The sequence below is a fragment of the Mastigoproctus giganteus genome, chromosome 7 (genome assembly GCF_048544385.1).
Source record: "Mastigoproctus giganteus isolate SK-2022 chromosome 7, ASM4854438v1, whole genome shotgun sequence".
In the NCBI taxonomy this organism is placed as follows: domain Eukaryota; kingdom Metazoa; phylum Arthropoda; class Arachnida; order Uropygi; family Thelyphonidae; genus Mastigoproctus; species Mastigoproctus giganteus.
The window spans coordinates 72,905,498-72,927,363 of NC_143581.1; the positions used below are offsets into that span (position 1 = coordinate 72,905,498).

Below are 21,866 nucleotides of genomic sequence, written 5' to 3' on the forward strand. Positions count from 1 at the left end.
CCTTCCTAAAGCACTGAATGCAGATCAGAAGCAGGGAAGAGTGAGATGTTGTCATGGGTGCACCACCTTGACCCTGAAACAAAAGAACAGTGGAAGCATCTCTCTTCTTCTCCTCCTAAAAAGTTTCTAGTGCAGAAGTTGGCTGGGAAAGTCATGGTATCTATATTCTGTGATGCAAAAGGAGTGATCATCATTAATTTCCTGGAACAGGATGCGACTATCAATGCCAAGTATTATTCTAACTCAGTGATTCCCAAACTACTGAGATCTATGGACCCTTTCAAAAATCAAAAAAAGTTCACAGACCCGTTCAGATATCAAAAAAAAGTTTGCAGAACCCTATGTATAGCATATGCATATGTTATATATATATATATATATGGTCAACCACCATTTTGCCGACCCCCAGGGGTCCGCAGACCCCAGTTTGGGAAACGCTGTTCTAACCTATTGAGCCATTTCTGCGAGGAATTGAAGTTTGAGAAGCATGGGAAATTGGCCAAAGGAGTCATCTTGCATCAAGACAATGCACTGGTACACACAATGCATTGTCTTGATGCAAGTATTTGTGGCTCGGGCAACACTGCACGACTGTGGCTTTGAGCGATTATGGCATCCACCCCACTTGCCAGATTTGGCCCCATCGGACTATATTCTTTTTTTAAATCTCAAAAGAACTTGAAAGGGCAGAAATTTGATAGTGACAATTCTGTGATGGATGCAGTCAACAATTGTTTTTGGTCAAAATCGACGGAATTTTATTTGAGTCAGTTACAAAAGTTAGTGGATTGTGCCAGAAAGTGTGTTGATTTAAGGGGAACCCATGTTGAAAAATGAGAGGCTGTTAACTTTTAACCTCCCCTCATATAAGAACTGTACAAAAAAACAAGAGATACAGAAGCTGGACAAAATATCGAAAACACCTGATAGGAAAGTAGTAGTTTTTGTAGACTGTATGATGTAGTTCTAAACATGCAATGGCGATTTTTTTTTTTTTTTTGTTTGTTTGTTTTGTTTCTGGCAGGTAGTACCATGATGGAAAGATGATATCTATTTAGAGGTGTTAATAAAAAGGTACATGAAGAAAATGACTGATCTGTCTGAATTCCAGAGGTCAGATTGCTCGTGCACATTTCACAGTGGCATCAGTCACTAAAACTTACTTGTTTAATATATCCAGAGAAATTGTATCGAAAGTGATGTCTGCATTCACCAAGTATGGAAAAACAAAATTTTATAGGATAAATTGTAGCAGAAAATTTAAGCTGATTGAAAGAGACCACTAGACTGAAAGGATTGTAATCTGAAAACAGTACTTCTGCTTCAAAAATAACTGCACTACTTAATGTGAGTCTCAGCAATCCAGCTTATAGTAAAACAGTTTGGTGAAAACTTCATGAAGTTGAAATTTATGGCAGAGCTGCTACTGCCAAGCCATTCATTACTGATAGTAATGTTAGAAAGAGTTGTGCGGAGCACAAAAATTGCACACTTGACGATTGGAAATGTCATATTTTCAGACGAATCATCATTCACACTTTTTTTCATCAGGGAAAGTTTGTTTGGAGAATAACAAAGGAAGCACATCATTCTTGACTGTCTTGTGCCAGCCATAAAACATGGAGGAGGATCAACAATGATTTGGGCAGAAATATCTTGGTATTCTTTAGGTCAAATCATCGTCCTGAATGGATGAATTATCCCACTGATTACCTTGATATTCTGAGTGACTAGGTTAATTGCATGGTGCAGACATTGTTTCCCACAAACGATGTCATGTTCCTCAAACCAAGTTGGACAATCTAATTGTCCAGTCTTGATTTGAGGAGCATGAAACTGATTAATTATATGAACAAGGCGATGCTAAGCATCTCCTTGTTCTGTATAATTGCGAGATTTAAGTTATTGAGCCACTGTAGGCTTATTTGAAGAGGAGAGTGAGAAGCAGATTTCCTTCACCTTCATTACTCAAGGAGCTTGAAACATTCTTCCATGAAGAATGGTCCAATATTTGTCTTAAGACAGTTCAAGATTATTTTGCATCTATTCCATGTAGAATATAAGCTATTTTTAAAGCAAAAGGTGGGCCAACATCATATCAGTGCATACCTCTAACTCTTATCACAAGTGTTTCCATTATTTTGTCCACCTCTTGTATATTTGTAACATATAATTGTACATACCTGCTAGAGTGAGTGAGAGAGAGAGAGAGAGAGAGTGAGTGAGTGTGTGTGTGTGTGTATCCATATTTTGGGATACTATTTAATTTAATACTAGTTAATTCAAAAAAAGGTGACATTCCCTTCTTTTAGTACTGTCAGTGGGCTTTGTAACTTAGTGCAAATTGTTCTTGCAGATTATAGTGATGTCAGCTGGTCATAGAAGACTTGCATGAACTGGTGAGCAACTTAACAGCTGAGAGTGAAGGGAGATAGAAACTCCCCAGTATGTGGGTACAGCCGATAAAATACACATTTGGTTACCATTGTGAACATTTACCTTCGTTTTGCAGAATTAAATTATTTTTTGTGTGCTTAAATTAAGTATTACTATACTTTTTGTAATAGGGTTCTGATTTCTGTGTCAATACACCTCACTTCATTCTTGCAACATTAAACTTGTGCGGAGCCACTTAGATACATAACTCTGTTTCACATCATTGTTCAGGTAATGACATAGAATATTTAATGTGCTAACTGTATAACACCTGTGTGTTTATATGAAGTGTGATCAATAAAGCTCAGCAACTGAACTAATTAGCATTAGTAGAGGCATTTGTTGCAAGAAAGCAAGCTTATGCAGCATCAGCCAAAAAAAAAATGAAAATAAAAATAAAAAAAAAATAAATAAAAATAAACAAATAAATAAAAAATAACCACTTCCACTTCACCCCTCTGTTCTTTCGAAATACCTGTCCAGCTGAGCCTTAAACTTATTTAGGCTATCATCTTCCACGACAAGGGATGGAAGTCTATTCCAGCAACCAACCACCCGCTGGCTAAAGGCAAATTTCCTCACGTCTATCCTACATCTGTCTTTCCTCAATTTGAATTTATGCCCTCTCAGGTGATTATTCTGAGCAAGAGGAAGAATCCCATCAGCATTGAGCATGCTCAAACCATTCAAGGCTTTATACACCTCTATCAGATCACCTCGCCGGTGCCTAGTCTCCAGACACTGTAATTTGCAAAACGTAAGCCTTTCTTCATAAGAGCACCCCTTTGTTCCATTCACTAATCTTGTTGCCCTTCTCTGTACTCGTTCCAGCATCTCTACATCCTTCTTGAAATGAGGCCTCCAGACCTGTATACAGCACTCTAGGTGCGGTCTGACCATTGCTTTATACAAGGGAATAATCACCTTCTTATCCCTGCTAGAAAAATTCCTATATATCATTGACAATACACCATGAGCTACTCTTGCAGCCCGTCTGCACTGCTCCGAAAACTTCATATCTGCCTGCACAACCACCCCCAGGTCCCTTTCATTCTGTACCACTGTCAGTGTAGTACCACAGAGTTGATATGTTGCTCTGGGGTTGCTGTTTCCCATATGTAGTACTTTACATTTGTCAATGTTAAACTTCATTTGCCACCTCTCAGCCCATCTGCTCAACCTTTCCAGATCCTGTTGCATTAGCATAGTGTCAGTAGTGTCCTTGACAACCCTGCCAACCTTCGTATTGTCTGCAAACTTGAACATTAAGCTTGATATACCATCATCAGTATCATTTATAAATACAGAAAACAATAATGGACCCAATACTGAACCCTGAGGGACTCCACTAATAACATTAGTCCATGATGAGCAGTGTCCATTGATTACCACTCTCTGTCTTCTCCCCCTTAACCACCCCTTTATCCATAGCAGCAATTTGCCTCCAATGCCACACTGCTCCAATTTGTGCAGCAGTCTTCCATGTGCAACAGTATCAAAAGCCTTTCTAAGATCCAAGTATATAATATCAAAGTTATTCCCTGCATCCAGTACTTTTGTGACTGCATCATAGTATCCAATCAAATTGGTCAGGCAAGACTTCCCCTTAACAAAACCATGCTGTGTCTGAGCTATAACTGAAGTCTTGTCTAGATGATCCTGCAGTGCTTCTTTAACCAGTGCCTCCATTAATTTTCCAGGAACAGAAGTTAAACTAACAGGTCTATAATTACTTGTGTCGTCCTTTGATTCTCCTTTGTGAATTGGGGTCACATTTGCACATCTCCAATCCATGGGTACTTCCCCTGAGTCCAAGGAAGTTCTCATAATTATGGCTAAGGGTTTGTTTACTTTCTTCGCTGCTTCCTTTAATATAACTAGATAGATCCCATCTACCCCACGTGCCTTTCTTGTATTTATCTTCAACAATTTCTCCTCCACTTTACTCTCAGTTATTACAAGATTCTCTAGCTTACTGCCAGAGTTGAATACACCTCTGGCATTCCTCTCGCTGAATAACTCCTCATGTGTGAATGTCGATGCAAAATATTCATTCAGTTTCTTAGCTACCTGAGCAGGATCATCAACAGTTGACCCATCGATATCAAGTGGACCAATCTGATTCATCCCCTTCCTTCTAGAGTTTACATAAGTAAAGAACTCTTTGCTGTTTTTCTTTGCATCCCTTGCCAAAGATTTCTCGTAATCTGCCTTTGCCTGCCTAACCTTCTTTGTAACTTGGTTACAGATCAATTTGTATCTATCATAGGCTTCTGTGTCACGTGTTAATTTGTATGTATCCCATGCATTTTTCTTCTCTGCCATATGTCTCATTAATATTTGGGAAATGATGAAGCTTACCTCCTACTTGGACAGATATCCTCTAAAGTGGTCTCCTTGGTATTGTATGCACCGATTCCAGTGCTTCTGCAACTTTTGGAAGTATTCTTGACATGCTTCTTTTGGAACTGCTAAGCAACTGTGTTGTATTCTGAATAATTTCTGCAGTTTTTGAAAGTCTGACCATTTAAGGGTGCTTTAAGCTTGGGGGCAACATGAGAGCTGAATTCGGTGAGCATGGTGGCGGAAGACCACAGTGGTAGAGTGCTTCACCAAAATTTTTGAATGGAAAATGCTGAGTGTGCAGGGGCATTTTCATAATGCAAGCACCACTTTCTCTTATCAGCATCATGCAATCACTGTAAAACCTTTTTAATATTCCTGGTTCACTATTTGATCATGTGGGACAAATTCATTATGAACAGTGTCTTGCCAATTAAAAAAATACGATACGCATGATCTTCACATTTGATTGAGACTGTCTTGCTTTTTTGAGCCTCGGAGAAGACCAAGTCTTCCAAATTCTGAGTCAGAATTTGAAGTTATGTCATTACATTGAAATTGTAATGGTAATTCGTTGCCTCTCATTTTGCTGTTAAAAGTATGTTTGTGTTATTTTATTAAAAAGGTAGACAGTTGTTCTCAATCTGCAGGCCTAGCTATAACTGGTTGAATATATTGCAAACTGCAGGGTATTAGCCCTAGAAAAGAGCCATTCATTGTATGTTGTTAAAAAATTGACAAATTTATGTGTGTATTATTATTTTATTTTATTTTGTGTGTGTGTGTGTATATATATATATATATATATATATACACACACACACAAAATAAATAAATAAATATATACAGCCAGGTCTTGCATAATGCGAGTTCTATTAACACGATTTTCAGTTAACGCTATTTGAAAAATTATACCACTTTTCACTTTACACAATGCAAATTTCCTGTTAACGCGATCTTTTTTTTTTTTTTTTTTAATTCGATAGTTGAAAAAGATTTGAATCACGCATTAAGCTTACCGCAAGTTGTACGGTCAATTAACGAACGTTTGCCTGCTGCCCACCTTGGTGTGTTCCATCAACCATCGGAAGAAGACGTGTTACTTGTTTGTCTCCTGCTAATAAAGTCAATGCAGACTTGCATAAAAATTCAAATTTTTAAATGAACCAGATGAAAATGTTACCACGAAGGACATAACAGTAAAAGAATTAGATGAAATCTTTCGTATTGCATAGAATCTCAAACAAAAGGTTTGAGGTTCTCTGCGATATTTATTTTGCCAGGGCCCAGAGAAGATTGTTGTTAGCTATTGGAAATTGATTGATGAAAAGAGAAAGTCAACACTGTTGAAATATTTCTGCAACAGTCGTTTCTTCATTGTGTATTTTATGTCAGAGGTTCCCAAACTTTCTCGGTTCAGGCGCCCTTAGTGTCTCAGTAATTTTTTCAGGGCGCACCCAGACCAAAAGAAATACCTAACAGTTCCATTTAGTAGTTAGGTCCAAACAACTTAATAAGAAATGTTGAAACTGTGAATACCTCGATCTAGTAGTTTGCGCGGTGTCCGACAGATGTAGAGTATCGCTGTGTTTCCCTCGAAAATTTAAAATATTCCGCGGCACACAGTTTGGAAACTGCTGTTTTATGCAATAAACATTTAATTCCATAATTATTTTCATTATCTTTTACATTGTATACAGTTAAAAAGTTATTTAAAAGTATTTTTAAAATTCTTTATGGACATTCCAGAAGGTCAAGTACCAATTATAATTTTTTCTATTGATTAATATATTCGATTAACGCGTTTCCGTTTTGCGCGATGCGCTTGCGGGACGAATTAATCACGTTAATCGAGGCCAACCTGTATAATAAATCTTTTTTTATTTTTAAGATTATAGCCCAAGATATGTGTAACCATAACCTTTAATTTCTTTTATATTAAAAAAAAAATATATATATATATATACACATATATATAGGCGCCTCCGTAGCCACGTGGGAAGGAGCAACAGTGTGTAGCACGCGCTTCTTGATTAGACCGGGGTTCGAGCCCGTCACCACCAAATACGGAGGATGCGGAAAGGTCAGGGAATGACTACCGCATATCCCGGAGCAATATGGCCTTAGTTGCTAATGCTCCTAAAAAAACCAAAATAACAACAAATAACAAATATATATATATATATAATTATATATGTGTGTATATATATATATATATATATATATATAGGGGGCTTAGAGGGGAACAGGCATTCTGTGTATTTTTAGACAGAGTGTTATCAGACACTCTGTCTAAAACACTGATGAATCCAATATCTTTCTATTTCAGAAGATTTAGGAGAATTCCGGTTGACCTGCCACCCTAAAATCCACTCATGCACACCTTCTCGATGGTAAGCCCTGTTATGTCACTTAGGTGGCAACAAACATGTAGATTGGTTCTCTTCAATATGCCTGGTCAGCGTGACCAGGAAAAAGACCAAACTCTCAAGCACATGACAGCATGGCGAAACAAATGGCCCTCAGTCCCCAACGGCTTTCACTCCCCCTCTTACGGCATTGAGAGGATCAGAGTGGAAGCAGAGGGTGCTAAGAATCTCTGGGTATGACCAGGCTTCCATGCACAGAAACTGAACTTGGCCTGTTACAACGTAAGATCTCTCATCAGTGAAGATAGAAGTTTAGAGCTGGAAAAGGAAAAACTCAAGTAAAGGACATTCTTATCAAAACTAAAGAACTAAAATGGTCTTGGGCAGGACACATAGCTCGAAGACATGTTGACAAATGGATTAAGAAAATAATAGAATGGTACCCAAGAGGAGCTGGAAGAAAACCTGGAAGACAATGACAGAGATTGATAGATGAAATTCACAAGTTCGTGGGTAGTAAATGGATGGCCATTGCACAAAACAGAAGGAACTGTGCTGGATAGGTCTTCCCTGCAGTGGATTGAAAATGGTTGATGATGACAATGATGCTATATATATATATATATATCTAGCTGATCTTATATAAATTTTTATATTACTCTGTATGTGTGTGTGTGTACACACCCACAATTGCATCTAATGTTTTAAGCATTTGTTTTGATAAATACTGTTTAACAAAGTAAACCCTTAAATACAAATATGTGGAATATTCCAAAATTTCAGTTTTTCAATTTTTATTTCTTTGGGGTAGAAATAATTGGAAATACAGTTGAACTTCCCTATAACGAATTCGATAAATCCAGCGAAAAATTTCGTTATAGAGAAATTTCGTTATACAGGGAATATCTTTTTTTTAGAAATTATTTAATTAGAAAATGAAAATGAATCTACATTTATTTTTAATGTATTTTATTTCAAAAACACTTATTTAAATTACGTTTGCACAATTTTCGCCGGTAAGTATCACAAATTAAAAAAATCTGTAATTTTCGTTTGCACAGTACAATTAAAAAATGTCTGATTCTCAAAGAAAACCTCAGATTTGTTCAGAGCATTAAAAACATTATCAGGACCATTTTCACAAAACTGGAGACTCATACGAACCGTTTTAAAAGTGTTAATCATTTCTTCGCAAGTTGGCTTTTCTACGTGTTGTTCTGATGTGTCTTCAGTGTCATCGTTAATTTCTTCGTGACCATGGTTGCATCTAACACTGTTCAGCAGTATTTCATCTTCATTTGGATGTTCTGTTGTAGTCAGATCTTGATCTACATAAACATAACAATCCAGTGTTATTTCATTTTCGATGTTTCTGGACGATTCTAATAATGTCCAAAAGTTTTTCAGTTGTGAAAGGGGCAGTTCATCTTGTTCGTCCAGTTGTTGTTCGACTTCTGTATTCAATGCAAATCCCGCTTTCGAAAAACAATTTTGAATAGTGTATTCAGTGACATTGCTTGTCCAAACTTTTGCCAGTTCAGGGATGCAATCTCTAAGGTTAATTGTAACCTCCAAGTTTTTATTTTCTGATAACGCATTGACAATCTTCATTATTATTCTCTTTCGATAATGAAATTTAAAATTTTTAATAATGCCTTGGTCCATTGATTCCATCGAGTCCAACTTTCAAAGATTTTGTGCCTCTAAAACATCTTGGGGTTTTTGATTTTCCGATGACTAAAAGTCTTAATTTTCACTTCCTGTCATATTTGCCCCCAACTAACATAGTGATTCTTTCTTTGCTTTGTTTTCTGCCAAAACATTTATCATCCTTAAAAGCAAGTGTTCTATTTGGTAGACATTTAAAGAATAAACCCATTTCTTCAGCATTAAAAACATCCTTAGGCTCATATTCTTCCAAAATCTTATTTAAGGTATTGTTCCTTCAACTGTTGCAATCTTCTTTGCTTACATTAACACTTGGCTGTAGTTTTGATGTCATGTTTGGTGGTAAAAACAACAACGTCACACTTTTAAGTTTGGCAGAAATACTGGCAGGATGTGCCGGACAGTTGTCAGTTACTAACACAATTTTCCTTTTTTCTTTTGTTATATGCTTGTCTAGTTTTAATATCTAGTCTTCAAAGATATCACTTGTCATCCATGCTTTTTTATTAAAGGTGTAGTCAGCTTCCAAAGATTTTGTGCCTCTTAAACATCTTGGGTTTTTTGATTTTCCGATGACACTTTCTGATTAACACTTTCTCCACAAATAACCTTTTCTGCAATTCTGTGGTGCTTCTTAAATTTATCTAGCCACCTAGTGCTCGCATTAAATCCTGTATGTCCCAGGGACTGTGCAAATTTCAGAGTTTGTTGCATAATTATTGGACCCGATATTGGTATATTCTTTTCACATATCATTTGCACCCATTTTAGAACAGCTTTATCAACATCTTCGTATATACACAACTTAATTTGCTTCTTGTCTGCTCCTCCTTCAATTGCATTTAAAATTGATTCTCGATTTTTTAAAATCATAGATAAGTTGCTTGCAGGTATGCCATATTTCTCCGCAGTATCTTTTTTTCTTAAAACCCTGGTCAATATCATGAAGAATCTTTACTTTATCATTAATACTTAAACACTTTTTCTTTGACATTGTTTCCGCAACTGTAAAAATTACTGGACTGCAGCTCTTGCTGATATGACCACAGATTTATGACCACAAACTTCACTGCGCTGGCCATATAGTGAATTGTTAGTACCACCTACTCAACGACGTTCACTTGCCAATTTAACAGTATCACGTGACTTTTCCTATCACTCACTTTGAAGAGATATATGACTTTGTGAATTTCTTTTATTCTGCTTTCATTCATATATAAACGAAAGAAAATTTACGGTTAATGTATGCTGTATGTTACTTTTCACAAAAAAAAAAAAAAAAAAAATACAAGAGTTATTTATAGCCTATGTGATTGATGACAAATTACCACAGCGAATTTCATATTCCCCTGAGCCAACACCAATTTACAAATCTACCCTAATTATTGTAAAATTTATGACCACTTTTAAGAAAACCCATTTGATTTTATAACTGTAACAAAAATGAAACAAAGACCCTCCTACGGGTGTCAATGGCCACAAGTACAGGTGATCCCCGCTTAACGCTGATCATTGGTTCCGGAAAAACAAAGCGCTAAGTGAATCCGCGCTAAGTGAGCGCCGCTTTCCCATAAGGTAACATGTATTTATGAGCTGCGTTCGGTGCCATAGGATATTTCCTAATGAATAATAAACAGTAATGAAAAGATACACAAATGTCGGTCAAAATATTTAATATTCAAATATTTGCACATATAAAATATTCTGCATTGCATACGTATAATTATGTGTATAATTATACGTATAATTATAGTATAATTACTTGCGTATCAAAAGTAAATTTAAAATTCCAATTAAAATAATGAATTTAATTTAATTGATGAATTTAATCATGACAAATGTGTGGATTTTGAGTTGAACTTTGGCCCTCTTCCAAATAAACTAAAAGGGGTATTAATTTTAAATCCCCCGCAGCGTTACAACCAACAATAAAGTCAACCGATCCTTCGCCGCTTTGAAACCTGGCATGTTTTTTTCTTCTTTCAATATGAAACTTCTTTTAGGCATTCATTTCCACAAAAGTCCTGCTTCAGCTATGTTAAAAACTTGTTGAGAAGTATAACACATAATACCCCTCTTCAACAATTTTAACAAGTTCTTTTTTGAAAGTTTCGGCTCCTTGATCTGCACTTGCGGGTTCTTCCTGGATTTTAAATCTATTCAACCAGCCCTTACCAGTTTTAAATGGTTCCACTTTTTTTTTTTTTTTTTTTTTTTAGGCGAGTTTTCTTCAGATCATCATATTGGCTAATCTCTTTCTCTTTTTTTAATATTTAACTTAACTGAATTCTGCATTGGAATATTATCTTCAATAAAATTAAAGTCTTTCCATTTCAATCCTAATAGCCGGCCTAGTCCTAGTTGCTTGCAGTGGAACAGCTATCTTTCCCGCTGCAAAAATTAATTCTTTATTTTTTTATAATTGTTCTTACAGTTAAAGTTGCAAGGCCTAAATTATGGCACACATCCGTTTGTCGTTGACCGGAATCGATTCGCTTCAAAACGTCTAATTTAATTTTCAAATTCAGTCTTTTTCTTACATTTATAGCCTTCGTACTGCGCCCAGACGTTGTTGCATTTTCATTCCTATCAGTCATTATTAGCTCTTTGAAAATGTAACTGCGTTGGTTGAATTAATTACGATACAATGTTCAAGTAAACTTTCCGTTACGCACGATGTCTAATACTCAGTTGAGTGATGACTAGACTTCGGATAAATGCATATAACGCAAATATTACAAGCAATATACTTGATCATTTTTTAAAATGTTGATCTCGGAACTACGTAACAAGTCACTGTACTGAAACTAAATTAGCGTGCGAGAAAATTTCACTGAGCGTGGGAAAATTTCTCAAGTCGGCGTGGGAAACGTTTTAATGCTGTTTTGCTATCCATTTTCAAGCTATCGACTCCATCAAATGAAACGATTTCGTTAAATATGCCAAAAATGCAATCTGTAAAAGAGTGTTATAGTGATCTGTGACAGCGTTATAGTCAGATACGGGTTATAATATAAGAACAGCGTTATAGCGAATCAGCGTAAAGCGAACCGCGTTATAACATGGGCCTGCTGTATTGACTAAAAGGATGGTTAATTCCAGATGCTAATGTGCAATTTCGGAGGGAAGGAGGCCGTATATTTGAACGGCTGTTTAGCAGTAATAGAGAGACTAACAATAGCATTAGCATTAGTAGAGGCATATGATGCAAGAAAGCAAGCTTATGCAGCATCGGCCAAAAAAAAAAAAAAACTTCACCCCTCCGTTCGTTCGAAATACCTGTCTAGCTGAGCCTTAAATTTATTTAGGCTATCAACCTCCACAAAAAGGGATGGAAGTCTGTTCCACCAACCAACCACCCGCTGGCTAAAGGAAAATTTCCGCACATCTATCTTACATCTGTCTTTCCTCAATTTGAATTTATGCCCTCTCACGTGATTATTTTGAGCAAGAGGAAGAATCCCATCAGCATTGAGCATGCTCAAACCATTCAAGGCTTTATACATCTCTATCAGATCACCTCGCCGGTGCCTAGTCTCCAGACACTGTAATTTGCAAAACTTAAGCCTTTCTTCGTAAGTGCAACCCCTTGTTCCATTCACTAAGGCGCCTCCGTAGCCAGGTGGAAAGGAGCAGCAGTGCGCAGCACACGCTTCTTGATTAGACCGGGGTTCGAGCCCGTCACCACCAAATACGTAGGATGCGGAAAGGTCAGAGAATGACCACTGCATATCCCGGAGCAATATGGCCTTATTTGCTAATGCTCCTAAAAACCAAACAACAACAACAACCATTCACTAATCTTGTTGCCCTTCTCTGTACTTGTTCCAGCAGCTCTACATCCTTCTTGAAATGAGGCCTCCAGACCTGTATACAGTACTGAAGGTGTGGCCTGACCATTGCCTTATACAAGGGAATAATCACCTCCTTATCCCTGGTAGAAAAATTCCTGTATATCATTGACAAGACACCATGACCTACTCTTGCAGCTCGTCTGCACTGTTCAGGGAACTTCATATCTGCCTGCACAATTACCCCCAGGTCCTTTTCATTCTCTGGCCGACCAGGCTAGCCAGGTGAGTAAAGTGCCTGCCTGGCAACCCAAAGGTAAAGTGTAAAGTGTGTTCGTGTCAAATGGCACTAGGGGTTTCCCCCATCTCCGCGTGGTTTTCTTTTTGGGTGTAACAGATCACTGTTAAGGCCAGAGATTTAAAAGTGTATGGGATTTGGAAGTATTGTGTTGTGTATCGTTGTTCCTCTGGCCATTTAGCCGCTAGACCCCTGCTGGGGCCCAACGTTGCCCACACTCAGCCCCGTGGAGGCAGACCAGGTACACCCAGCATAATTGTTTAATCTGGTAGGCCCTGCCACCTAATTTCCTGAGATTTCAGTGGCAAGGGCCTAAAAAAAAAAAATAAAATAAAAATAATAACGCGATTTTAAGGGGTGGTTCGCTAATGAGGTTAAGTTTCGGAATTGATGCACGATTTGGCTGTTATAATTTGGAAGTTTATTTAAGTTTTTGTAGTGTGGGGCGTACACTGTGATGTATGGAGAGAGTGGGGGGAAAGACTGAAGACTGGAGGGGAAAGACAGAAGTATGAGGCCAATAGGGTAGATGACCCCAGATATCAGTGTGGCATACCCACGCCACACCAGGAGAAGTAAACGGGGGGACGGTGGCGAGGGGATGGTCCCGGCCCCTCCCCACGCCAGGATATGGAGAGAAAGTGGGCCAGACTAGGTGTCCAACCCAGATCGCCAAAAGGCGAGGCAACAGCGTAGCTGTGGTCACAGTCATGGTTTTTGGATGTTCAGTTCAGTGTCACTTCAGGTAGGTCACAGTCTTGGTTCAGTCTCACTTGTCTAGTGTTCGTCTTATGGGGTCAGGAAGACCAGAGTCATCAGGAAGTGATGACTCTGGTCAGTTTGTAGTACTGCTTTGATGTCAATTCAGGTAGTCATATTCGTTGAGAGCATCAGTCCTGGCCATTTGCACCAGATCATGAATGAAGAGTTATCTTTGTTGCTAATTTCTTCTGATCGGTTGTAATCATGCGGTATGTTCATGCTGTAGTCTTGAATGTCTCCTCCTTGGTTAGTTTCAATGAAGTTCTTCTATTCAGATGTTTCCATATTGTTGCGGATAGCGATTTCTGTTCTCCTTCCGTTAAAGATGTCCGGGGCGTAGTGGCTGAATGCGGTGTACTCGTCTTCCGAATTTAGGAGGTGATGCTCATTGTCTTTTGGTACAAACTTTATACTGGTGATTAGTACTGATCTTTGTTCCTCATAGCATTCACATTTGTGCATGATATGTTGCCACGTCTCCATATTGCCACAGTGCAAGTTGGGTCCTCGGTCAGTCCGAGTGAATTCAGTTTTGCGTTAAAAAGCCCATGGCACATCAGGAGGAAAGTGGTGTTCTGTCCAAAAGGTCACGGGTTCGAATCCCGCCTCAGGCTTGGATCAGAGTAAAATGCAAAAACTTTGGGAGGTGCATTATGGCCACAGAAGCTGATGCGCCAACAACTAACAAAAAAAAAAAAAAAAAAATTCATTCTCTACCACTGTCAGTGTAGTACCACAGAGTTGATACGTTGGTCTGGGGTTGCTGTTTCCCATGTGTAGTACTTTACATTTGTCAATGTTAAACTTCATTTGCCACTTCTCAGCCCATCTGCTCAACCTTTCCAGATCCTGTTGCATTAGCATAGTGTCAGTAGTGTCCTTGACAACCCTGCCAACCTTCGTATCGTCTGCAAACTTGGACATTAAGCTTGATATACCATCATCAATATCATTTATAAATACAGAAAACAATAATGGACCCAATGCTGAACTCTGAGGGAATCCACTAATAACATTAGTCCACGATGAGCAATGTCCATTGATTACCACTCTCTGTCTTCTCCCCCTCAATCACCTATTTATCCATAGCAGCAATTTGCCTCCAATGCCACACTGCTCCAATTTGTGCAGCAGTCTTCCATTTACAACAGTATCAAAAGCCTTTCTAAGATCCAAATATATAATATCAAAGTTATTCCCTGCATCCAGTTCTTTTGTGACTGCATCATAGTATCCAATCAAATTGGTCAGGCAAGACTTCCCCTTAACAAAACCATGCTGTGTCCGAGCTATAACTGAAGTCTTGTATAGATGATCCTGCAGTGCTACTTTAACTAGTGCCTCCATTAATTTTCCTGGAACAGAAGTTAAACTCACAGGTCTATAATTACTTGTGTCAGCCTTTGATCCTCCTTTGTGAATTGGGGTCACTTTGCACATCTCCAGTCCATGGGTACCTCCCCTGAGTCCAAGGAAGCTGTCATAATTATGGCTAAGGGTTTGCTTACTTCCTTTGCTGCCTCCTTTAATATAACTGGATAGATCCCATCCACCCCAGGTGCCTTTCTTGTGTTTATCTTCAACAATTTCTCCTCCAATTTACTCTCAGTTATTACAAGATTATCTAGCTTACTGCCAGAGTTGGATAACCTCTGGCATTCCCCTCGCTGAATAACTCCTCATGTGTGAATGTCAATGCAAAATATTGATTTAGTTTGTTAGCTACCTGAGGAGGATCATCGACAGTTGAACCATCGATATCAAGTGGACCAATCTGATTCATCCCCTTCCTTCTAGAGTTAACATAAGCAAAGAACTCTTTGCTGTTTTTCTTTGCATCCCTTGCCAAAGATTTCTCACAATCTGCCTTTGCCTGCCTAACCTCCTTTGTGACTTTTGTTACAGACCAGCTTATATCTATCATAGGCTTCTGTGTCACGTGTTAATTGCTATGTATCCCATGCATTTTTTTTCTCTGCCATGTGGCTCATTAGTTCATCTGACATCCATTTAGGGCTAAACCTTGAACAATATTTCTTAGTTGGTATGTAAAGCCTACTAGCTTCCAAGATAAGTTCTTTGAATGCTTCCCAATTTGAATTTGCTGTTGGTAACACCATCAGTTGGTCGCACTGTATAGAATTTAAATACTGTCTCAGAGCATCGAAAGCAATAATCCTTCCCTTTACCCCTGATGGTAGTTACCTCTTTGAGTAAATCCCACTTCGGCCACTGTGATCGCTTTCACCTAGTGGTTCCTTTATCTGCAGATTCTTAATGCATGAAGAATCACTACTTATAATCAGATCAAGAGTATTACTCCCTCTAGTTGCCTCTGGAACATGCTGATGTAGAAAACAATCATCCAATAAATCCTCAAAAGCCTTGCTAGTGTGTGAATGACCAACCCAGAATTCTGGTCAATATCTGTGAAATTAAAATCCCGCATTATAAGGCTCTCTGATTTACTGGCCCACTCTATTTCCTTGTACATTTTCGTTATACTCATCAGAGTCATTAGGCCAATAGCACACTCCTACTCTCAATTTTGATCTCTCAATGCTTATGTCACACTAAACTGACTCGACACTGCACTGCACTGTCCAGCGATGTCGACTGGCTTCACTTCCTTGGATTTTATGCGTTTCTTAACTAATAGCATAACCCCTCCTCCCTTCCTATCCTGTCTATCTTTTCTGTAGATGTTGTAGTTCCCAAATTCCAGTTCTGCATTCCTTATATCTGTGTGACACTACGTCTCTGATATCCCAACAATATCCACCTTTGATGCTTTGAGCAATAACTCAAATTCATCAAATTATTTACCAAACTCCTAGCATTGATGTACAAGCAAGTATACATGCACCTGTTCCTATTCTTAGCTACACTAACACAACCCATGTGTTTACTTGTACTGCAATGACTTCCAGCCGTCTCTGAAACATCCTGCATCTTGTTTTCCAGGCTTCTGCTTATTCCAATAGAAGCAGTGCAAGAATCACTTTCACCTCTGCCAGTGGCTACTGTTAATCTGTTAGTCCTTGTATCCCCCCCCCAAGTTAGCAGTTTTCCGAACCACCCAACACTGCCTCGACATTTAGTTATATGGGGTTAATTTTACATGTAATTTCGTTTCAAGGTGCAATGTTTTGCAAAAAAAATTCGTAATATAGAGAAATTCGTTAAATAGAAGTTCATAATAGAGAAATCTCACTGTATATAGTGAATGTGGTTTATTTTCTTGTAGATTCAGATGAAGTGGAAGAAGAACACATCTCACTGGATAAACACAAATTTCAGTCATCTTTATTATCAACTGGTATTAGTCATTTCCTTTCTTTATTTGTTGTAGGTGAGTAATTTTGTTTGTACGTAATTTTCAGAGTAGCTCATTTTTAATTTGGTCATGATTATATGTTTGAAAATTATATTTTATACATGGTATGCTGTTAAAATTGAAATTGGTTACATGACTTATAGAAATTTATGAATAAAATTACTGTTTATCATAAGTGTTTATTTCTGTGCTGCCTCCATAACAAGTAGTTTTGTCATTTGTTTTGAGAGTTCTGAATTCAGATCCGTTCATGACTGCAGCAGCTTGTTATTATAGCCTTTCACTTAGAACTATTCATGAAAGCTGATACTGCCCTGTGGTTATCTAATCTCAAGGGAAGGGAATAGGTTTCTTCTAAGTTTTTTAATTATCATTTAGTCTGTACAACATGAGAATTGGCCTGTTAACATAAGTTATATAATACTGTATAGAATAGGGTATGTATTCGTTAATCTGTTAAAGCACAATGGGAGTGAAGGAAAAGATGTAATCGGGAAATAAATGTGTTGTTAGCATAAGATTTTACAAGACATACATTGTACATGTTTTTTAACTTTGAAATTACCATCACTTCATGATGTTGACAGACAGTGCAAAGAAAGGTTAGTTACAGTTAGATAGTGTCAAGTTTAGTAGAAAACTGAAATCTCTCTGCTTGCAGTAGGACCATTCACAATTGTATGCAAAAGTAAACTGAAGTCAAGGAGATTCACATTAGATGACCACTTAAGTTAATGGGCATCACACCACTGGATTTTTTCCCCTTTGGAAATATGTGAAATCCAGGGTATGACTCCATGCTATCTGCATTATCACATTATAGCTCTGTTATGATACTATTACACATACCAAGTTTGGAGTTAATTTGGTTTAGAGTTTGCCTCATCCAGTAGTTATGTCTCTTTCATTTGTCTGTCTATCATAAATAGTGCTATACAGTAGTGTTTCTTAAATTTTGGCCCACATAACTTATGAAAGGGGTTTGAGAAACTTGACAGTTAAACAATTTTTTTTTTTTTTTGCAGTAAGGAACAATCCCATTATCAATGATGGGAAATGCAGATGTGCCCATAACAACCTAACATATGCAGTGAAACTTCCCTTTAACGGACAGCCATGGGGAACGAAAATGTGTCCATTAGAGAGAAGTGTACGCTAACAAGAAGTCTGAGGGAGAAAAAAAAAAAAAAAATAAAGAAAGAAAAATCGTTAAACGTTTAATGTAAAATTAAATTAAAATATATACAGATTTTGAACAATATTTTGTAAATAATATACAATTACATACACAAGACATAAAGAAAAATTGTTAAACGTTTAATGTAAAATTAAATTAAATTATATACAGATTTTGCACAATATTTTTGTAAATAATATACATACAATTGTGCTATGCATATTATGACTTTCTTAAGAAAAATACATACAGTAATCACTTATTTTCTTCTGCACCTTCTTCCGGCTGATAATTTTGTTTTCAACATTTGTTTGGAGTGAAGAAACCATCGAAAGTCCTTCAGTATCTTCTTCAGCGGCAAAAAACATTTTTAAATGATTGATTTGTATGAGTGCTTCTTCTATTTTCATCGGTGGTTCGTCATTAATATGTTCTTCGACAGAATGACCTCCTTCCATTTCTTCATCCTTACGAGGAACTTCTTGAAAAATATCGATGATAATGTCGTTGATATCTATAGCACCATCTTCTGTAGTGAGGTTCGAGTCTATATCTTTGTAGCCAGGGTTACTTGTAGCTGAAGTATCGTACATTATCAATAGATGTTGAAGTTCTTGTTCTTCTTGGTGCTCCACATTGCTGTTCACAACTTCATTTTTTGCGTTTGAGAAGCCAGACTTTACAAAACAGTTCACGACAGTTTGTTTTCTAATTGCGTTTACTGAAGAGGAAATCCATTGAATCGCATCTAGGATGCTGATTTTCTTTGCAAGGTCACTCGCACATGTTACATCGTTCATGTTTGCAATGAGATGTCTTAAAACACGTTTTCTGTAGTGAAGTTTAAAATTTTTTATTATCCCTTGATCCAAGGGCTGACACTCTGCAGATGTGTTTGGTGGCAGAAAAACGATTTGAATGTTGGACAATTCAATGTGCGGGTGAGATGCAGCATTATCCATGAAAAGAATAATTTTTCTGTTTTGACGAATCATGTTTTGGTTAAAGTGACTTATCCATTCGCTCATGATATCTCGTGGCATCCACGCTTTTTTATTAGACTTCCAGTCAGCATCCAAAAGATTCAACTTTATGCCCTTGAAACAACGAGGATTTTGTGGGTTTCCTATAACAAGAGATTGTTCAAAGTCTCCCAGCATATTTGTACACAATAGTACAGTCAAGCGTTCCTTAGAAATTTTTCCGCCCTGGCACTTTTCGTTTTTTAGACTCATTGTGTTTTCAGGAAGAGCTTTAAAAAAAACAACCCTGTTTCGTCACAGTTGTAAATATCCTTAGCTTCAAAATCACGACATAAATCTTCCAATTTGACGGTCCACACTGTTACAACCCCAGTATCAACAGATCCACCTTCACAACTTACGGCTTTCCAAGAAATTTTATGCCGAGTTTTGAACTTGTCTAGCCATCCCACAGAAGCTTTGAACTCATTTACTCCCGTAGATTTCGCAACCTCCAAAACCTTTTCCCTAATAATAGGCCCATTAATGGGAATATTTTTAGCACATTCGCGACAAAACCACTCATACGTAACATTGTCAATTTGAAGTCCAACAGTTTTCGGGAATGATTTTTGAACCCGATCATTTCCGTGTTGCCAAAATTGTTTGAGCAGTTCATTTTTTTCTTTAGGATGTCGCTTACCTGCGTTTTGCTTATTTTGAATTTTGCAACGAGATTGTGAACACTATTTTTTTGCCGGTCATACGATTAATGAGTTTGACTTTATCTTTTAAAGTTAAATGTTTACGAGAAGACACTGTGCACTTCACACGACACTGAACAAAATTGAAAACTGAAACTGAAAAGACGAAAGGCCGACAAAATTCCCCCCTCCCCCTGCACACACCGAATTCATCAGAAGTTTTACACGTGCCTTAAAATTCTTGAAAAAGGGTTTAGAACCGCGACGTAAACCTTGATAAAATTCAGAGAATCGGAAATAGAAAATAAGCACATGATTGAGGCAATACGTGGAAGAAAAGTTCCTAGAAAAAGGGCCGTGAGCTCTCCCGCAGTCCATTGTGGGGAGATCAAATTAAGTGCCAATCTAAACGAAACAGTGCAGATTGCCTGTCCGCATCCGTTACAGAGAATGTCCGCTAGACAGAAGCTGCAAACACATTAAAACCAATGGAGGTGAGTTGGGGAATTTGAAAATGTCCGTTGTAGAGAGATGTCCGTTAACGAGAGGTGTCCGTTAGGAGAAGTTTCACTGTAATTCATTAACATTAGCATTAGTTGAGGCACTTACGATGCAAGTAAGCAAGCTTATGCAGCATTAACCAAAAAAAAACGTCCCTTTTCACCTATCTATTCACTCCAAATGCTTGTTCAGCTCAGCCTTAAATTTATTTAAGCTATCATCTTCGTACAACGAGAGATAGAAATCTCTTCCAGCAATCAACTACCCATTGGATAAAGGCAAATTTCCACACATATATTCTATAACTGTCTTTCCTCAATTTGAATCTATCCCCCCCTCAGGTTCTTAATCTGAGCAAGAGGAAGAAACCCATCAGCACTGAGCTTGCTCAACCCATTCAAGACCTTGTACACCTCATTCAGATCGCCTGACATGTGCCTAGTCTACAGACACATGCAGAACTTAAGCCTATCTTGGTAAGAGCACCCCTTTGTTCCCGTCACCAGTCTTGTTGCCCTTCTTTGTACTCTTTCTAGCAACTTTATATCCTTCCTAAAATGAGGCCTCCAGATATGTACACAGTATTCAAGGTGTGGCCTGACCATTGCCTTGTACAACACGATAATCACCTCCTTGTCTCTATTAGCAAAACTCCTATATATCATTGACAGGACTTCATGACTTGCTCTGCCCGCCCAACTGCACTGTTCAACAAACTTCTTATCTGACTGCAGGTCTTTTTCACTCTCCACTTCCCTGAGTGTAGTACCACATGGTCATTTCTCTTGGGTTACTGCTACCCATGTACAGTTATTTGCATTCGTCAATGTTAAACTTCAATTCTCACTTCTCAGCTCATTTACTCAACTTATCTAGGGTGGTTGAATGGGAAAATACAGAGAGTGAAAAAGATCAGGCCATGCCTTGAGTACTGCATATAGGTCTGGAGCCGTCATTTTGGGAAGGATGTAGAGTTGCTTGAGCGTGTACAGGGAAGGGCAATAAGATCGGTGAGGAGAGTTAAGGGGTGTTCTTAGCAAGAACAGCTTAAATTCTCCAAATTGCAGTACAGTCAGTCCTCGTATAGCACCGATAGTTGTGTTCCTAGAAATCCTCGTGCAATATAAACAACAGGCCGTATGGGAAAAATAGGGTGAGGTGCCGACCACCCAAGATTGAACACACATTTGTAACCAAAACATTACCAAACACAATAAATAATTATAATAAAATACTTGTGTTTTATTACGACTATTACGTAATAAAATATTGCTGATGCTTTTGCTTCTATCGTAAGCAAACTTGTTTTTTGTTTGATTTTCTATCCAAACAGATGACAGCATTTCCATCTCTTCCAATTCTTTGTGTCTTAATCTAATGGATTTTAATTACACTTTGAGTTGTTCCTGCTATGAAAGTTGTTTTTATTTTCTCTGCATTCTTTGTAATTCTCGGCGTTGCCTCATTTAGGTTTGTAGCACGTGCAATATCACATGGTCTTTAATTTCGCTCAAAGCG

At 37.8% G+C, this 21,866-nt stretch overlaps 1 protein-coding gene across 2 annotated transcripts in view; it reads left to right on the plus strand.

Annotated features, from left to right (window-relative positions):
* Positions 1 to 21,866, plus strand: part of LOC150082990 (uncharacterized) — a 389,813-nt gene that overhangs the window by 132,435 nt on the left and 235,512 nt on the right. For both annotated transcript variants that reach the window (XM_090376961.1, XM_090376963.1), the window contains exon 7: positions 16,915 to 17,019. In XM_090376961.1, the coding sequence (XP_090233087.1) occupies positions 16,915 to 17,019 (105 nt within the window). The remainder of the gene's footprint in view (positions 1 to 16,914; positions 17,020 to 21,866) is intronic.